Source organism: Geotrypetes seraphini, chromosome 10 (genome assembly GCF_902459505.1).
Source record: "Geotrypetes seraphini chromosome 10, aGeoSer1.1, whole genome shotgun sequence".
Taxonomy (NCBI): Eukaryota; Metazoa; Chordata; class Amphibia; order Gymnophiona; family Dermophiidae; genus Geotrypetes; species Geotrypetes seraphini.
This window is the reverse complement of record NC_047093.1, coordinates 146060316-146073982: the sequence shown is the minus strand read 5'-3', so window position 1 is coordinate 146073982 and position 13667 is coordinate 146060316. Positions and strand designations below refer to the sequence as shown.

Sequence of the window (13667 nt, the reverse complement as noted above, 5' to 3'; positions counted from 1 at the left end):
TCCGTTCTTGCTCAGAAACCAGCCCTGGCCTACTCCCGTCCCTCACTAGCACAGAGACCATCTCTGACCTCTCACCCGGTTATTATGCTTGACCAGTTCGATGGGAGCGGTGAACAGGAAACACCTCACAGGAACACCAGCTTTCTGAGCACAATCAATGTACCTAGGAGAAAGCAAAGAGGCATGTGACAGGGTACAGTGGCCCGGCCCAGCCCACCATCCCCCCCTCCTCCCTGCAGAAACTTGCTGTCTGGCCTGCACAACTTTTCTGTCCTGCACTACTTTTCTGTCTATAAGTGCTTATTCCAGTTAGTCCCCAGTCCAGCACGGCTCCCCTCTCTTTAGGCTTCCTGTCCTCTACGTAACTCACGCACAGTAGAGACTGACCTGCTGCGCGACTCCAGGTCAGGGTTTGTGTTATCAACAACGACACTCCTGCCACTGCGCAGGGCCTCCTCACAGGCTGACACGCACTTCTGCCATGAGCCCAGTGTGTCCTGGTAGAGGTGAGAGCACAGTGAATTCACAGGAGACAGTGGTACTTGGGACGATCTCGAGTGAAAAGCTGAATAGTTTACAGTGTGACTGAGGAGCTGCAGGTGGATCTCAACAAAGACAAACCAAGCTTAGTCACAGGTAACGAGACAAAATTGTAGAAGCTGCTCTCAGTTCTTACCCGATTAATGTAGGCATAATCTTTGGACACCAGCTGATTTTTCATGAAGGTAGACTTCCCAGCTGCAGAGAAGAGGAGGACATTTAAGAGCTCCAAAAATCCATGTGGGTATTCAGCTACAGGATCTCAGCTCTCAAACAACTATGAGCACATGCTGTACTATCTCTGTTCCCACCCAGGCACACAGCCATGTCAATACTGCTCCCACCCAGCCGCAGTCTTCCCTGTCCTCTTCTCCTGACCATCACCTGCAGGGTATCCGACTGCCACTACAATCTCCTGTGAGGGTAAGGTAAGTTGAGACGTGGGAGGCTCGTATAGAAGACCAGTAGCATCCAGCTTCCTCTGTCACACATGAAATGCAAGAGAGAAACCATCACTTTCTCTATAGGGGAGAGTCAGCAGTGTACACAGGTTCATACAATTGCAGTAACACTTATCAAATTAAGAGAGCTGACAGCGTACACTACCTGTAAAGCACCATTCTGTGCACACAGTCCTATAAAATGCATGACTCACCGGATCAAACGTTGGCGGCTGAAATGGAGCCTCCTTCCACCCTAAGAAGAATTCCTCAGGTGTAAAGAATGGCAGACCAGCATTCAAAGCAAACTACAGCAAAGGGAAAGAGGGGCATCAGTGAGACAGACTCCGCTGGACAGAGCAAGGGGCATCAGTGATTAAATCCTCTGTGAGATAAAGCAAGAGAGAGGTAATCCAGCATAAGAAAAAAAAAAAGAGGAAGGCACTCAAGAGTCAACTTAGCATGAGAGAGAAGATGAGAGCAAGCGAACACAACAATGTCAGAGAGAAAGCACGACGGAAAATGCAAAAAGTATGAGAGGCGACTGGGTGTAAGTTTCTCAAAAGCTTCTCACCAGACGGTCACTGCAGGAGAAATCCTTCTTCTTCCGGTCAGGGGCCCAGTTTGCTGGCCGACCTGCTGCATCTGAAAAAATGGGCAGGAAAGAGTTGAGTGTAAACTTTAGTTGCAATTGTAGGTAAGGAGCTAGAGCTTCTTTGTTTGTGAGCTACTGGAGAACTTTCTCCTGCACCATCTGCACATGCATAACAACCTTACCACCCACATACAGGCTCTGCTCCACATCCACCTTAATCCCATCGTTAGCCTGTAGGGGGAAACAGAGAATAATCTTTTCAGAGCCAAATGAAGGCAGTCTAATACTAGAGCTCCTTTCTCATATAGTGCCTGTTCTTTGGTGTGCCTTCCCATCCGCATTGGATAGGTTACCTACTCCAGCTTTTCCACTATCTTCACAACTCATTGCCACTCCCTCCTGGTTTGCACTGACCCTAGGTTCTTGTTTTAGGTTAGAGATTCATCCCATCTACCTCCTGTATAATCCTTCTGTCTTCACAGATACCTTTCTCTCCTCAGTGCAGGTCACACTCCTAGAGGTGCTTCACAGTCATCACCCTCAACAGTTTAGAAACTGAAGACAGCTTTGTTTCAGGGTCTCACTGAAATAATTCAGTTAAGGCTGTTAGTACTGCAAAGTTCCTGTTCCATAAGGACATTAAGAAGCCTACTCAATGTAGGCAAGATTGTTACAGATTCCTATACAGGGAAAAACCAAGATTTTGCAGGAAATGAGAGAAGGAACACCCACAGAAAGAGTGAGAGCTTCTAGTCACATCCAGTATGCTGATGATGGTGCCACTACATACAGTCCAGCAAGTCCTTCTAAGGACTAAAATAATGCTCTTCTGTTCTTGTTCCCTTCCTATTATTTTTCCCTTCTGTGTTCTTTTCTCCAAAGATTGTAGTTCTTGCCCCTTTCCCATTTGTTTGAAGTAAGTCTGTCTGTCATGTCATTTGCTATACTAACATACCCTGGTATTGTCTTACACTGTTAATTTTTAATCTGTTTTTATGGTATCTTTGTACACCACCTAGAAGTCTGATTAGGCGGTATAAGAAATTTTAAATAAACTTGAAACTTGAACTAGTGTAATAACTGTATCAGTTCTAGGGCATCGTCCCTACTATTAAATCAGATTAACAAGATCTCAAAAGGAAGCTTCCTTTAATCCCCTGGGTCTACCATTGGCTCTCATTATCTGCTCTTAGTGTACCCAGAGAGCCCTGTAGCACAGCTTACCTTCTCACATAGGAAGTCCCACATACCCAAAACAGGTTTCCGATAAATTCCTGCGCCTGTGGCAACAAACACCTGAAAGCAAAAGGGGCACATGTGACTCTGCTCAGACATCATCCCATTACAGCAACACACAACAATCCATATCCACTCAATTGCTCCCAGAGCCCCGTCTGCTGATGTACACCCACCCTGCTCACCTGGATGGTGATCCCCCTCCTCTCCCAGAGCCTCCCCAATTGATGAACCCACCTATTCCAGAGCCCCCTCAGCAGACGTCTGATGAACCTCTCTCCTCTCCGAGAGCCTCAATTGATGCATCCACCTCCTGCTCACCTGGACAGGGAGACCCAGCTTCTCCAGAACAGCCTCCGTCTTAGCTTTAAAAACCTCTGGCTGCAGTTTGCCGCGACTGATCCCCAGCTGATTTGTGAAGAATACAATCTAGTGTGGGAAGGAACAGAACATATGGGATCATACCCAACTGTCAGTGTTACAAGACTTTCTAATATTCAGCTCCCGATTGGCTTCAATGTCTCAACCTGAGGCAGTGGACCAACAATTAAATTCAAAATATTCCATGTTCCCTGCTCTTTCTTTACTGCCTCCATCATTCAGCAGGTGAGCTGCTCTCACCAGCACCCTTCTCCTCCAGCCCCAGCTAAGCCTGAGCACCTTTCCACCCCTCCTTATTACATTACATTACATTAGGGATTTCTATTCCGCCATTACCTTGCGGTTCAAGGCGGATTACAAAAGGTTAATTAAAAAAGTAGAGTTACAATGATTAGCTAGAGAGGTAAGTTGTAGATCTTATAAACATTTAACGTGTTGTTGTGGGTGAGGTGGTTTGTAAAAGAATTAATAGGTGGTCGCAGTGGAGGTTCTTTTGTTATTATTAGTGCGGTAATGGGTAGGTCTAATGTCAGTTTTAGAGTTGCTAAGAGGTCGTGATGTTATTGCTGCTTCAGGAATTTCTTGAAAAGTATGGTTTTTATTTCCTTTCTGAACGTCCTATAGTCTGGGGTGGTCATCAGAAGGTTGGAGATCTGGTTGTCCAGTTTTGCGGCTCAAGTGGCTAGGAGGCCGTCGTGTAGTTTTGTTCTTTTGACTTCCTTGATTGGGGGGGGTATGAATGGGGAGTGCGTTTTTCTGTGTCTGGTAGTGGGTGCTTGGATGAGGCGATTGTTCAAGTATGATGGGCTGTCTCCGTGTAGGGTTTTAAATAATATGCAGTAGAATTTGAATTGGATTCTTTCTTGGATTGGAAGCCAATGTGAGTTGATGAAGGCTTCCGTGATGTGATCATGTTTTCTCAATGAATAGATGAGTCTCAAAGCTGTATTTTGGATTGTTTGGAGTTGTCTAATCGTCGTTGCAGGGCAAGGAAGGAAGAGGATGTTGCAGTAGTCCAATATACCTAGTATTAGGGATTGCACTATAAGTTGGAATTGTGTTCTTTCAAAGAATTTTCGGACTTGTCTCAGATTTCTCATGATTGCGAATGATTTCTGAATTGTTTTATTTATTTGCGGTTGCATAGTGCCGCGTCTGTCTATGGTCATGCCAAGCAGTTTTATGGTGGTTTGGATGGGGTATTTGATTGCGTTTATATCTAGGTTGATTGTGGTTTGGACCTTGTCATTTTCGAGAAGGATGAATTTGGTTTTGTCTTGGTTGAGTTTAAGTTTGTGGTTTTTCATCCAGGTTGTGATTGTTTCAAGTGTTTGGTGAAGTTTGTCTGTCATGGTAGGTTTAGAATGATCGTATGGGATGAGGATGGTGATGTCATCGGCATAACTATAGGTGGTTATGCCTAGATTGTCCAGATGCGTTCCTAGAGAAGCAGTGTAGAGGTTGAAGAGGGTAGGGGAAATCACACTTGAATCCCCATCACACTTGAATCAAGGCACTTACGAAATCTTAAACCCTGACTCAACACAATGATACCCTTGTCAGTACTGTTTTGACTCAATATTTACCTCCTATTTGTGTGGTCTTCCTGATCGTTCTGAATTTCAGTTTGGCTAAGGTCCCATTGACCTTCATTTTGCACTACCTGGGGCTTTTCCCACCACATTATTCCTCTCTCAACTCACCACAGTAACCCTCAGAGCCCTAGATCTAATCAGTAGGGGTCACTTTTGAACAATGACTGGGACTGCCTAACCCTCCCACTGCTTCCAAAGCACCCTGAAACAGGAATGAAACACAGGTCCCTCTGTATGACTGAGTCACAAGGCTGGCTGCTTTTAACCATGTTGGTTATGTATGATATGTTGCCTGAAGTCTCATTTTGACAGGACTGTAAACTTCATGGAGTGCAGATTTTATCTGTGCGGTTTACTTCTAACAGTGCTTTAGAAAGCTTTAAGGAGTTGTGATCATAATTTAATTTAATTCTTATATACCGCTAATATGGGATGAGGACATATAAAGGTACCTTAAATCCAGCACTCAGTCTCTCCTTGAGTTTCCGGGGTACTTCTGGGTACAGAATTCTAGGAAAAAAGAGAAAGCAGATAGTGATGATTATCCCGTGACACACACACACAAACCCTTTGCTGTTATTACATGCTGGGGTGATACCGGAGGAGAGGAGAAGGCAACACCAGAGACAGACAGTCACAGCTCATAATGGGGAATAGTGTTCACTTCATGGTTTCACTTCTTATGGTACAAACACCCTCCCTACCTCCAATCATCTGGGCTGGTGGGAAAGACTTTTCCGGACTTCGTAGTGATGATTGTACTATCGATGTCAAAGCCAGCAATCTGTGGAGGACAGAAAGGGAGGAGGGTTTTTCTTGGCAGTAAGGGATGGGACAGGGACTCTGCAAAATGATCTGGAAGCTTTTCGTTGATGCAAAGAAGCATAAGGAGAAATTAGGTTCTTACCTGCTAATTTATTTTCTTTTAGCTTCTCCAGACCAGTAGAGGTTAATCTTTACGAATGGGTATATATCCAATCATGACCAGCAGGTGGAGACTGAAAACAAAACTGTGGGACAATATATAATATACTCCCTTCTCTATTTACATCAGTCTGCCGAATAGCCAAGCAGAACTAAGAACTGGAAACAGAAATAAACAATACTCCGAACAGGAGTAGCAAATAGAAGTTGCTTACCTGTAACGGTAGTTCTCCTTGGACAGATGGATCTTACAGCCACACATGAAGTTGACGTCCCCGTGACGGAGCCGACCCGGCAGTCTAAAAGCTGCAAAGCTAAAGAGCTTTGCGCATGTGCCAGCCCTCCCGCCCTAAAGTATCCCACCTGGCCCCTATATAAGCACACCCCCAACCGGCAAACCCAGTTAGGTACAAAGCTGGCGGAAACAATAGGGGAGGCTGGGCGGGATTGTGTGGCTGTAAGATCCATCTGTCCAAGGAGAACTACCGTTACAGGTAAGCAACTTCTATTTCTCCCTGGACAGGGATCTTACAGCCACACATGAAGGTGCCTCCCGAGCTGAAGGTAACAGAATAACAACATGCTATTATAATAATAATAAAGATCTGTTACCTGAGACGGAGAGGAGGAGGGAAGTTGACGCCTCATAAAGCCGCTTGCAGGACCGTAGAACCCAGTGATGTATCTGCACCGGATTCCACATCAAGGCAGTAGTGCTTGGCAAAGGTATGAATCCTGGACCAGGTAGCCGCTCGACAGATCTCTTGGAGAGGAGCGAGGCGAAGGTTAGCCCAGGTGGTAACCATAGCTTGGAGGTCATGAGCCGTGACATGCGGAGGGATCTCCTGAAGAGCAGGACTGGAGGCGGAGGCATAACAGTACGCAATGAGCTGGGTAATCCAAGAGGACAATGTCAACTTCGAAACTGGTCTAGGAGAGGAAGATGGACGGATGGAGAGGAACAACTGAGACGGGCGCTGAGGAGTCGCAGTTCTGTCCAAATAGATGCGGAGAGCTCTGGCACAGTCCAGTGTGTGGAGTCGTTCGGCCTCCGACGAAGGGTGAGGGGGTGGATGAAAAGAAGGCAGCACAATGGATTGGTTCAAATGGAAGGCCGAGACCACCTTGGGCAGGAACTTAGGATGAGTGCGTAACAGCACTTTGTCATGAAGAAATTGGGTATAGGGACTATAGGATACCAAGGCATGGAGTTCTCCAATGCGGCGAGCCGAGGTAATAGCTACCAGGAATAGAGTCTTCCAGGTAAGAAATTTGAGTGGTATAACAGAGAGAGGTTCAAATGGGGGAGCCATGAGAGCCTGCAGCACGAGGTTGAGATCCCAGACCAGCACAGGAGGTCGGAGGGGAGGATGCAGACGAAGAAGTCCTTTGAAGAAGCGCTTGACCACAGGATGGCGTACCAGAGAGACCGCGTCCACGGGGTTATGGTACACTGAGATGGCCACCAGATGAAGGCGAATGGAGGTGTAGGATAATCCGCAGACCTGCAAAGAGGCAAGGTAGCGGAGGACCTGAGCCAAGGGCGAGGTGCTGGGGTGAACACGATGGGTGGAGCACCAGCGCTGGAAACGGGTCCACTTGGCGGAGTAGGAGCGTTGAGTCGCAGGAGCTCTGGAGGCAAGAAGGATGTGTAGGACCTCCGGAGGGAAGGCAGAGTCCCCAGTCAGCGTGGGAGCAGGAGCCAGGCTGTCAATTTGAGAGACGGAAGATTGGGGTGTTAGCAGCTGACCTTCATGTTGTGTGAGAAGATCCGGGAACTGCGGGAGAATCCAAGGAGCCTGAGAAGCCCGGTTGAGGAGGACGGGGAACCAGGCTTGTCGCGGCCAATACGGTGTGATGAGGATCAGGGAGGCATTGTCTGCGATGGCCTTTTGAAGGACTTTTCCAATCAGAGGAATCGGAGGAAACGCATAGAGGAGATGCTGAGACCAGTGGAGGAGGAACGCATCGTCTGCCAGACAGGTTGGTTCGCCGTACCTGGAGCAAAATCTGGGACATTTGGCGTTCGTCTGGGATGCAAAGAGGTCGACGTGAGGAGTGCCCCATTGTGCAAAAAATTTTTCGCGTAACTGTGCTCCGAAGCGACCATTCGTGAGGACTGAATTGCCTGCTGAGTCTGTCTGCGAGCTGGTTGTCCGTGCCTGGAAGGTAGACCGCCTGCAGGGTGGAGTGGAGCTGGAGAGCGAAGTTCCAAATGGAGACTGCTTCGCGGGATAGGCGAGAGGAGCCCATCCCCCCCTGTTTGTTCACATAGAACATGGCAACCTGGTTGTCGGTGCGGATTCGGATGATCTGACTGTGCAAGTGGTGTTGGAACACCTGCAGAGCGAGATGGATGGCATGCAGTTCCAGGAAGTTGATGCTGCAGCGAGCTAATGCTGGGGACCAGGTGCCCTGTGTGGACCAAGAGAGGAGATGAGCGCCCCAGCCTTTCTTGGAGGCATCCGTTGTGATGGTGACAGTAGGCTGAGGAGGATGAAATGGAAGCCCGTGAGAGAGGGGATCCACGTGAAACCACCATTGCAAGTCCTGAAGCACTTGGGGCGTTAATTGTATTTGCGTGGAAAGAGGCTGAAGGAACTGGTTCCAATGGGTTTTGAGAAACCATTGGATAGGTCTCATCTTTAGGCGAGCAAACTGCAGCACTTGCACTGTGGCCGCCATGTGCCCTAGCAAGGTGAGAACGTCCCTGGCTGTGACCCAGAGCCCTGGGTACCAGGGGGACATCAGCTGTTGGATGACTTGTGCTCGCAGTGACGGGAGGAAAACCATAGCCTGCTGAGTCCGAAAAGTTGCCCCGATGAATTGCAGCGATTGAGATGGGAGGAGATGGGACTTTGGAAAATTGAGGGGAAATCCCAACTGTAGAAGGAGGTTGATGGTTTGGCTCAAAGCGTGGCGGGTGAGGCAGGGTGTCATAGCCGAAATGAGCCAGTCGTCCAGGTAGGGGAAGATGGACAGGCCCTGCTTGCGCAGATGCGCTACTATGGGGATGACACACTTGGAAAAGACCCTTGGTGCTGACGAGAGGCCAAAAGAGAGAACCATGTATTGGTAGTGAAGGTTCTGAAACACAAAACGAAGATACTGTCTGTGAGAGGGATGGATGGGAATATGCAGAGAGGCATCCTGAAGGTCTATGGACGTGAGCCAAGCGTCGACTTGGAGCAGTGGAGCAATGGCTGAGATCGAGAGCATGCGGAACTTCTCCTTCAATATGAATTTGTTTAGGTTCCGTAGGTCCAAAATCGGGCGAACGCCTCCTGTCTTCTTTGGAATGAGGAAGTATCGGGAATAAAACCCCTGGCCCCACTGTTGTTCGGGAACCGGCTCTACGGCCCGAATGTCCAGCAACCGAGATAACTCCTGTTGCAAAGGAAGCAGGCGAGATGGTTGAAGTGGCAGGTGGGAAGGGGGGCACCAAGGAGGAGGAGCCAGGAAGCGAAGGCGGTAACCATGTTGAATGATGCGCAAGACCCAGGTGTCTGTGGTTATATCTTGCCAGGTCTGGAGAAAAAACCTCAACCGACCTCCCACTGGAACAGCGGGAAGGGGAGGGTTGTCAAAAAGAGGGTTGGGGCTTCTGGCCCGCAGGTTGAGCGGGTTTAGGAGAGCGACGGTCTCGTGGGGCTCTGTTGGAGGATTGCTGTCGATAGGGCCGAAACTGCTTTTGCGGATATGGAGCAAACTGTCTGGCAGAAGAAAACGACTTCCTGGGATTGAAATGCCGTTGGGAAGGTAGCTGCTTCTTAAAGGGTTGTTTGGAGTGATGCGCGGTATCCTCCTCCAGAGCATCCAGTGTGGTGCAATCCTCTTTAAGCCCCTCAATAAGATCCTTAACCTTGTCGCCAAACAAGCTGTCTCCGAGACAAGGAGCATCCACCACCTTTGCATGGATGTCCACCCCCAGTTTAGAGCATTGCAACCATGCCAGCCTGCGGGTGGAAATGCCTGTAGCCGCTCCCCTCATGGCGGTATCAAAGGCATCATCAGCTGCCCGGATAAGGTTCTTGGAGCATTCTTCGAAGTTGGAGAGGACGGCATTAAAAGCCTCCTGCGTGGGCACCGGTAAGGTCTCGACCAGTTTTCTCATATCCTCCATGTTAGAATAGAGGTATTGGGTGTAGAAGAACTGATGGATGGCAATTCGCCAAGACATCATGGAGTTTTGGTAAGCTCGTTTACCCATGGAGTCCATGATGCGCATCTCGCGGACAGGTGGAGTAGATGCAAAGTCTTTGGAGGATTTGGATTTCTGCAAGGCAGAGCGGACCACCAGGGATTGGTGAGGGAGTTGAGTTTTGCCAAACCCCGCCACATCCTGAACCTTGTATTTATGTTCCAAACTGCGTTTCGTGACCCGGGACGAGTAGGGTGTGTTCCAGATAGCTTTCTGAGAATCAGCCAGAGTAGCATGAAGGGGCAAAGAGACCACTTCTTTTGGAAGGTGAAGATACTTAAGGACCTGAAGCCTCTGTTCCCGGGGGTCCGGCTGGGCCGTGGCGGTCAATTGTAAAGAAGACGCCATCTTGGATAGGAAGCGTGGGTAGGAGGTGTCTTCCGGGGGCGATGCCCTATCCCGCTCAGATGGAGTGTCATCATGAGCCAGAGAAGAGAGCAGGGGATCCGTCTGCAGATCAGGCGAGGGTGAGCGCGAGGAGGAAGCATAGTAGGATTCCAGCTCCGCCGCCATAGAAGAGGTAGTGGAGACAGAGTCAGAGAGATGGGCATCATGCTGGACCAGATGAGGTGAGGATGTAAGCTGAGTGCCCTGTTCAATATGCTGAGCGGAGAGTAGCGGAGGAGATGCAGAAAGCAGTTGCTGTTGCTGAAAAAGCTGGAACTGCTGGAAAAGTTGAAAAAGTGCAGGTTGCATCAGAGGCGGAGACTGGTGGGAGAGCTGGGGAGGATCCTGGGCTGGAGCAGCAGCAGCCGCAGCAGACAGTGTAGGAGGAGAACCCGAGGAGGAGGAGGAACTAGAGGAAAGAAGGTGTTTAGATTTCCTCTTCAGTTTCCTGGGTGGGCTGGCTGAAGCAGAGTGCAGATGCCGGTCTGGGGAGGCAGAACGCTGGGCTGCAGGCTCTTTAGTAAAAGGAGCACGGTGCCGACGGCTGGAGTCAGTCGGTGCCGAGGGCGGGACCGAGAGGGAGCGATCCTGCCGGGATTGGCCAGTGGGAGCAGTCACTGGGCCAATAGGCAGTGGAGGAGCAAGGGAGCCAATAGGCAGCGTCCCTGCGTGTGACGTCATCGGTCCCGACGAGACACACGCAGGAGACGCTGATGCCTGAGCTGGTTTGTGAATCACCAGCTTCGGCACCTTGGGAGGCGGTCCCTGCGGCTCCGATGCCCCTTGCTGGCAGGCGGAGGGGAGAGCGGAGGCCGCGTTAGGGAGCTCGAATTCCTTAAGTTTAAGCGCTCGGATTTTGAGCGAGCGCTTGTTTAATTTAGCGCAGTGAGCGCAAGAAGAAGTCCGGTGGTGGGGGCCCAGACATCGGATGCACGAGGCGTGCTGGTCAGTCGCCGACATCTTCGAAGAGCACGTGGAGCAGCGTTTGAAACCAGGTTTTGCTTTTTCTGACATGCTGAACCAGAGCGCTGCCAAGTCGAAATCGTGTAGTGAAATGTTGATTAATTAAGAGTTGAAGCGATATAAAAACGGCTGACACCGTTCAGACTACCGAGTCAGATAAGAACATAAGAACATAAGTAGTGCCTCTGCTGGGTCAGACCACAGGTCCATCACGCCCAGCAGTCCGCTCCCGCGGCGGCCCAACAGGTCATGACCTGTCTGAATCACCCCTTGGTTTCTCCTCGAAGTCCTATCTTCCCATCCAATTCTTGACCCTTTGTCCCCGCACCCCTTTCAGTACCCTACGATCCCTTTGTCCCTCAGGAATCCGTCCAATCCCTGTTTGAATCCCTGTACTGTATTCTGCCTGATCACTTCCTCCGGGAGCGCATTCCATGTGTCCACGACCCTTTGGGTGAAGAAAAACTTCCTTGCATTTGTCTTGAACCTATCCCCCTTCAGTTTCTCCGAGTGCCCCCTCGTACCCGTTGTCCCTTTCAGTCTGAAGAACCTGTCCCTATCCACCCTCTCTATGCCTCTCAAGATTTTGAAGGTCTCTATCATATCTCCCCTGAGCCTCCTCTTTTCCAGAGAGAAGAGACCCAGCTTATCCAGCCTCTCGGCGTATGGGCAGTTTTCCAGCCCTCTTACCAGCTTCGTTGCTCTCCTTTGGACTCTCTCAAGTACCGCCATGTCCTTCTTGAGGTGCGGCGACCAATACTGAACGCAGTATTCCAGATGCGGGCGCACCATCGCCCGATACAGTGGCATGATGACTTCCTGCGTCCTGGTTGTGATACCCTTCTTTATGATGCCCAGCATCCTGTTGGCTTTTTTCGCTGCTGCTGCACACTGTGCGGATGGCTTCATTGATGCATCCACTAGCACACCCAAGTCTCTCTCAAGTCCGCTGTCTCCCAGCAATGCCCCCCCCATTTTGTAGTTGAACAACGGGTTCTTATTTCCTATATGCATGACCTTGCATTTCTCAACGTTAAAGCGCATTTGCCATTTGTTTGCCCAGTCTTCCAGCTTGTACAGGTCCCTTTGCAGGTCCTCACACTCCTCCCTGGTCCTAACTCTGCCGCAGAGTTTGGTATCGTCCGCAAATTTTATAACCTCGCATTTTGCCTCCGTTTCCAGGTCATTGATAAATATGTTGAAGAGTAGCGGCCCCAGCACCAATCCCTGCGGCACACCGCTCGTGACTCCCCGCCAGTCAGAAAATTGGCCCTTCACTCTGACCCTCTGCAGTCTACCCGACAGCCAGTGCTTGATCCATCTGTGTACATCCCCGCCCACCCCGTGGTTCCACAGCTTCTTAAGCAGCCTTTCATGTGGCACCTTGTGGATAGATCGCGGAAACTTTTAAAACTGGGTTTGCCGGTTGGGGGTGTGCTTATATAGGAGCCAGGTGAGATACTTTAGGGCGGGAGGGCTGGCACATGCGCAAAGCACAGCTTTTAGACTGCCGGGTCGGCTCCGTCATGGGGACGTCACCTTCATGTGTGGCTGTAATATCCCTGTCCAGGGAGAACTAACATACCCAAATGCTGTTGGAAAATGCAGAGGAGAAATACCAGAAGGAAAATGTCCCCACAGCTCGCCAGCTAAGCCAGCCGAGCCACAGCCGCTGTTCTTTAATTCTCCCCGGCCCTAGAAAAATACTAGAACCCGCAGCAAAAAACAAAAACTGCCCGCGAAACAGCCCCAACAACAACAGACAGGGTGGGGACCTCTACTGGTCTGGAGAAGCTAAAAGAAAGTAAATTAGCAGGTAAGAACCTAATTTCTCCTTCTTTAGCACTCTCCAGACCAGTAGAGGTTAATCTTTACGAATGGGACGTACCAAAGCAGTCCCTCACAATGGCGGGACCCCTGAAGGGCTGACACCAGAACACACACACCGAACACCGCGTCCTGACGCGCCAGAACATCTACCCGAAAGAGTCTGACAAAGGAATACAAGGAAGACCAAACCACAGCCTTACAAATGTCCACTGGAGGCACGAGCGACGACTCAGCCCAAGAAGCCGCCTGACCCCGAGTAGAATGAGCTTTGAGAAACTCCGGAACGGGCTGCTGCCCCAGAAGAGAAGCGGAAGCAATAGTCTCCTTGATCTAGCAAGCAATAGTAGCCTTAGAAGCGCCAGCCCCCCTAAGAGGACCAGTCAGAAGGACAAAGAGATGATTTTATTTCCTGATCTCCTGGGTCCGCTGCACATAAGAGCGAAGGACCCGACCAACATCCAACATGTTCAGCTGACTTTGCTCAGAAGAGCCCTCCCAACTACCCAAGACCGGGAGGACCACAGATTGATTGACATGAAAAGGAAAAAATACTTTCGGCAGAAAAAGAAGGAACA

General features: G+C 49.8%; 1 protein-coding gene across 1 annotated transcript in view; it reads right to left on the bottom strand.

Annotated features, from left to right (window-relative positions):
* Window positions 1–13667, bottom strand: part of PNKP (polynucleotide kinase 3'-phosphatase) — a 36368-nt gene that overhangs the window by 12599 nt on the left and 10102 nt on the right. The window contains exons 4-14 of the mRNA XM_033961120.1: window positions 5492–5571; window positions 5240–5297; window positions 3133–3240; window positions 2800–2871; window positions 1758–1806; window positions 1555–1625; window positions 1196–1288; window positions 925–1021; window positions 677–738; window positions 388–497; window positions 76–163 (exon numbers count right to left, since the gene is read on the bottom strand). Coding sequence (XP_033817011.1) covers window positions 76–163; window positions 388–497; window positions 677–738; window positions 925–1021; window positions 1196–1288; window positions 1555–1625; window positions 1758–1806; window positions 2800–2871; window positions 3133–3240; window positions 5240–5297; window positions 5492–5571 — 888 coding nt within the window. The remainder of the gene's footprint in view (window positions 1–75; window positions 164–387; window positions 498–676; window positions 739–924; window positions 1022–1195; window positions 1289–1554; window positions 1626–1757; window positions 1807–2799; window positions 2872–3132; window positions 3241–5239; window positions 5298–5491; window positions 5572–13667) is intronic.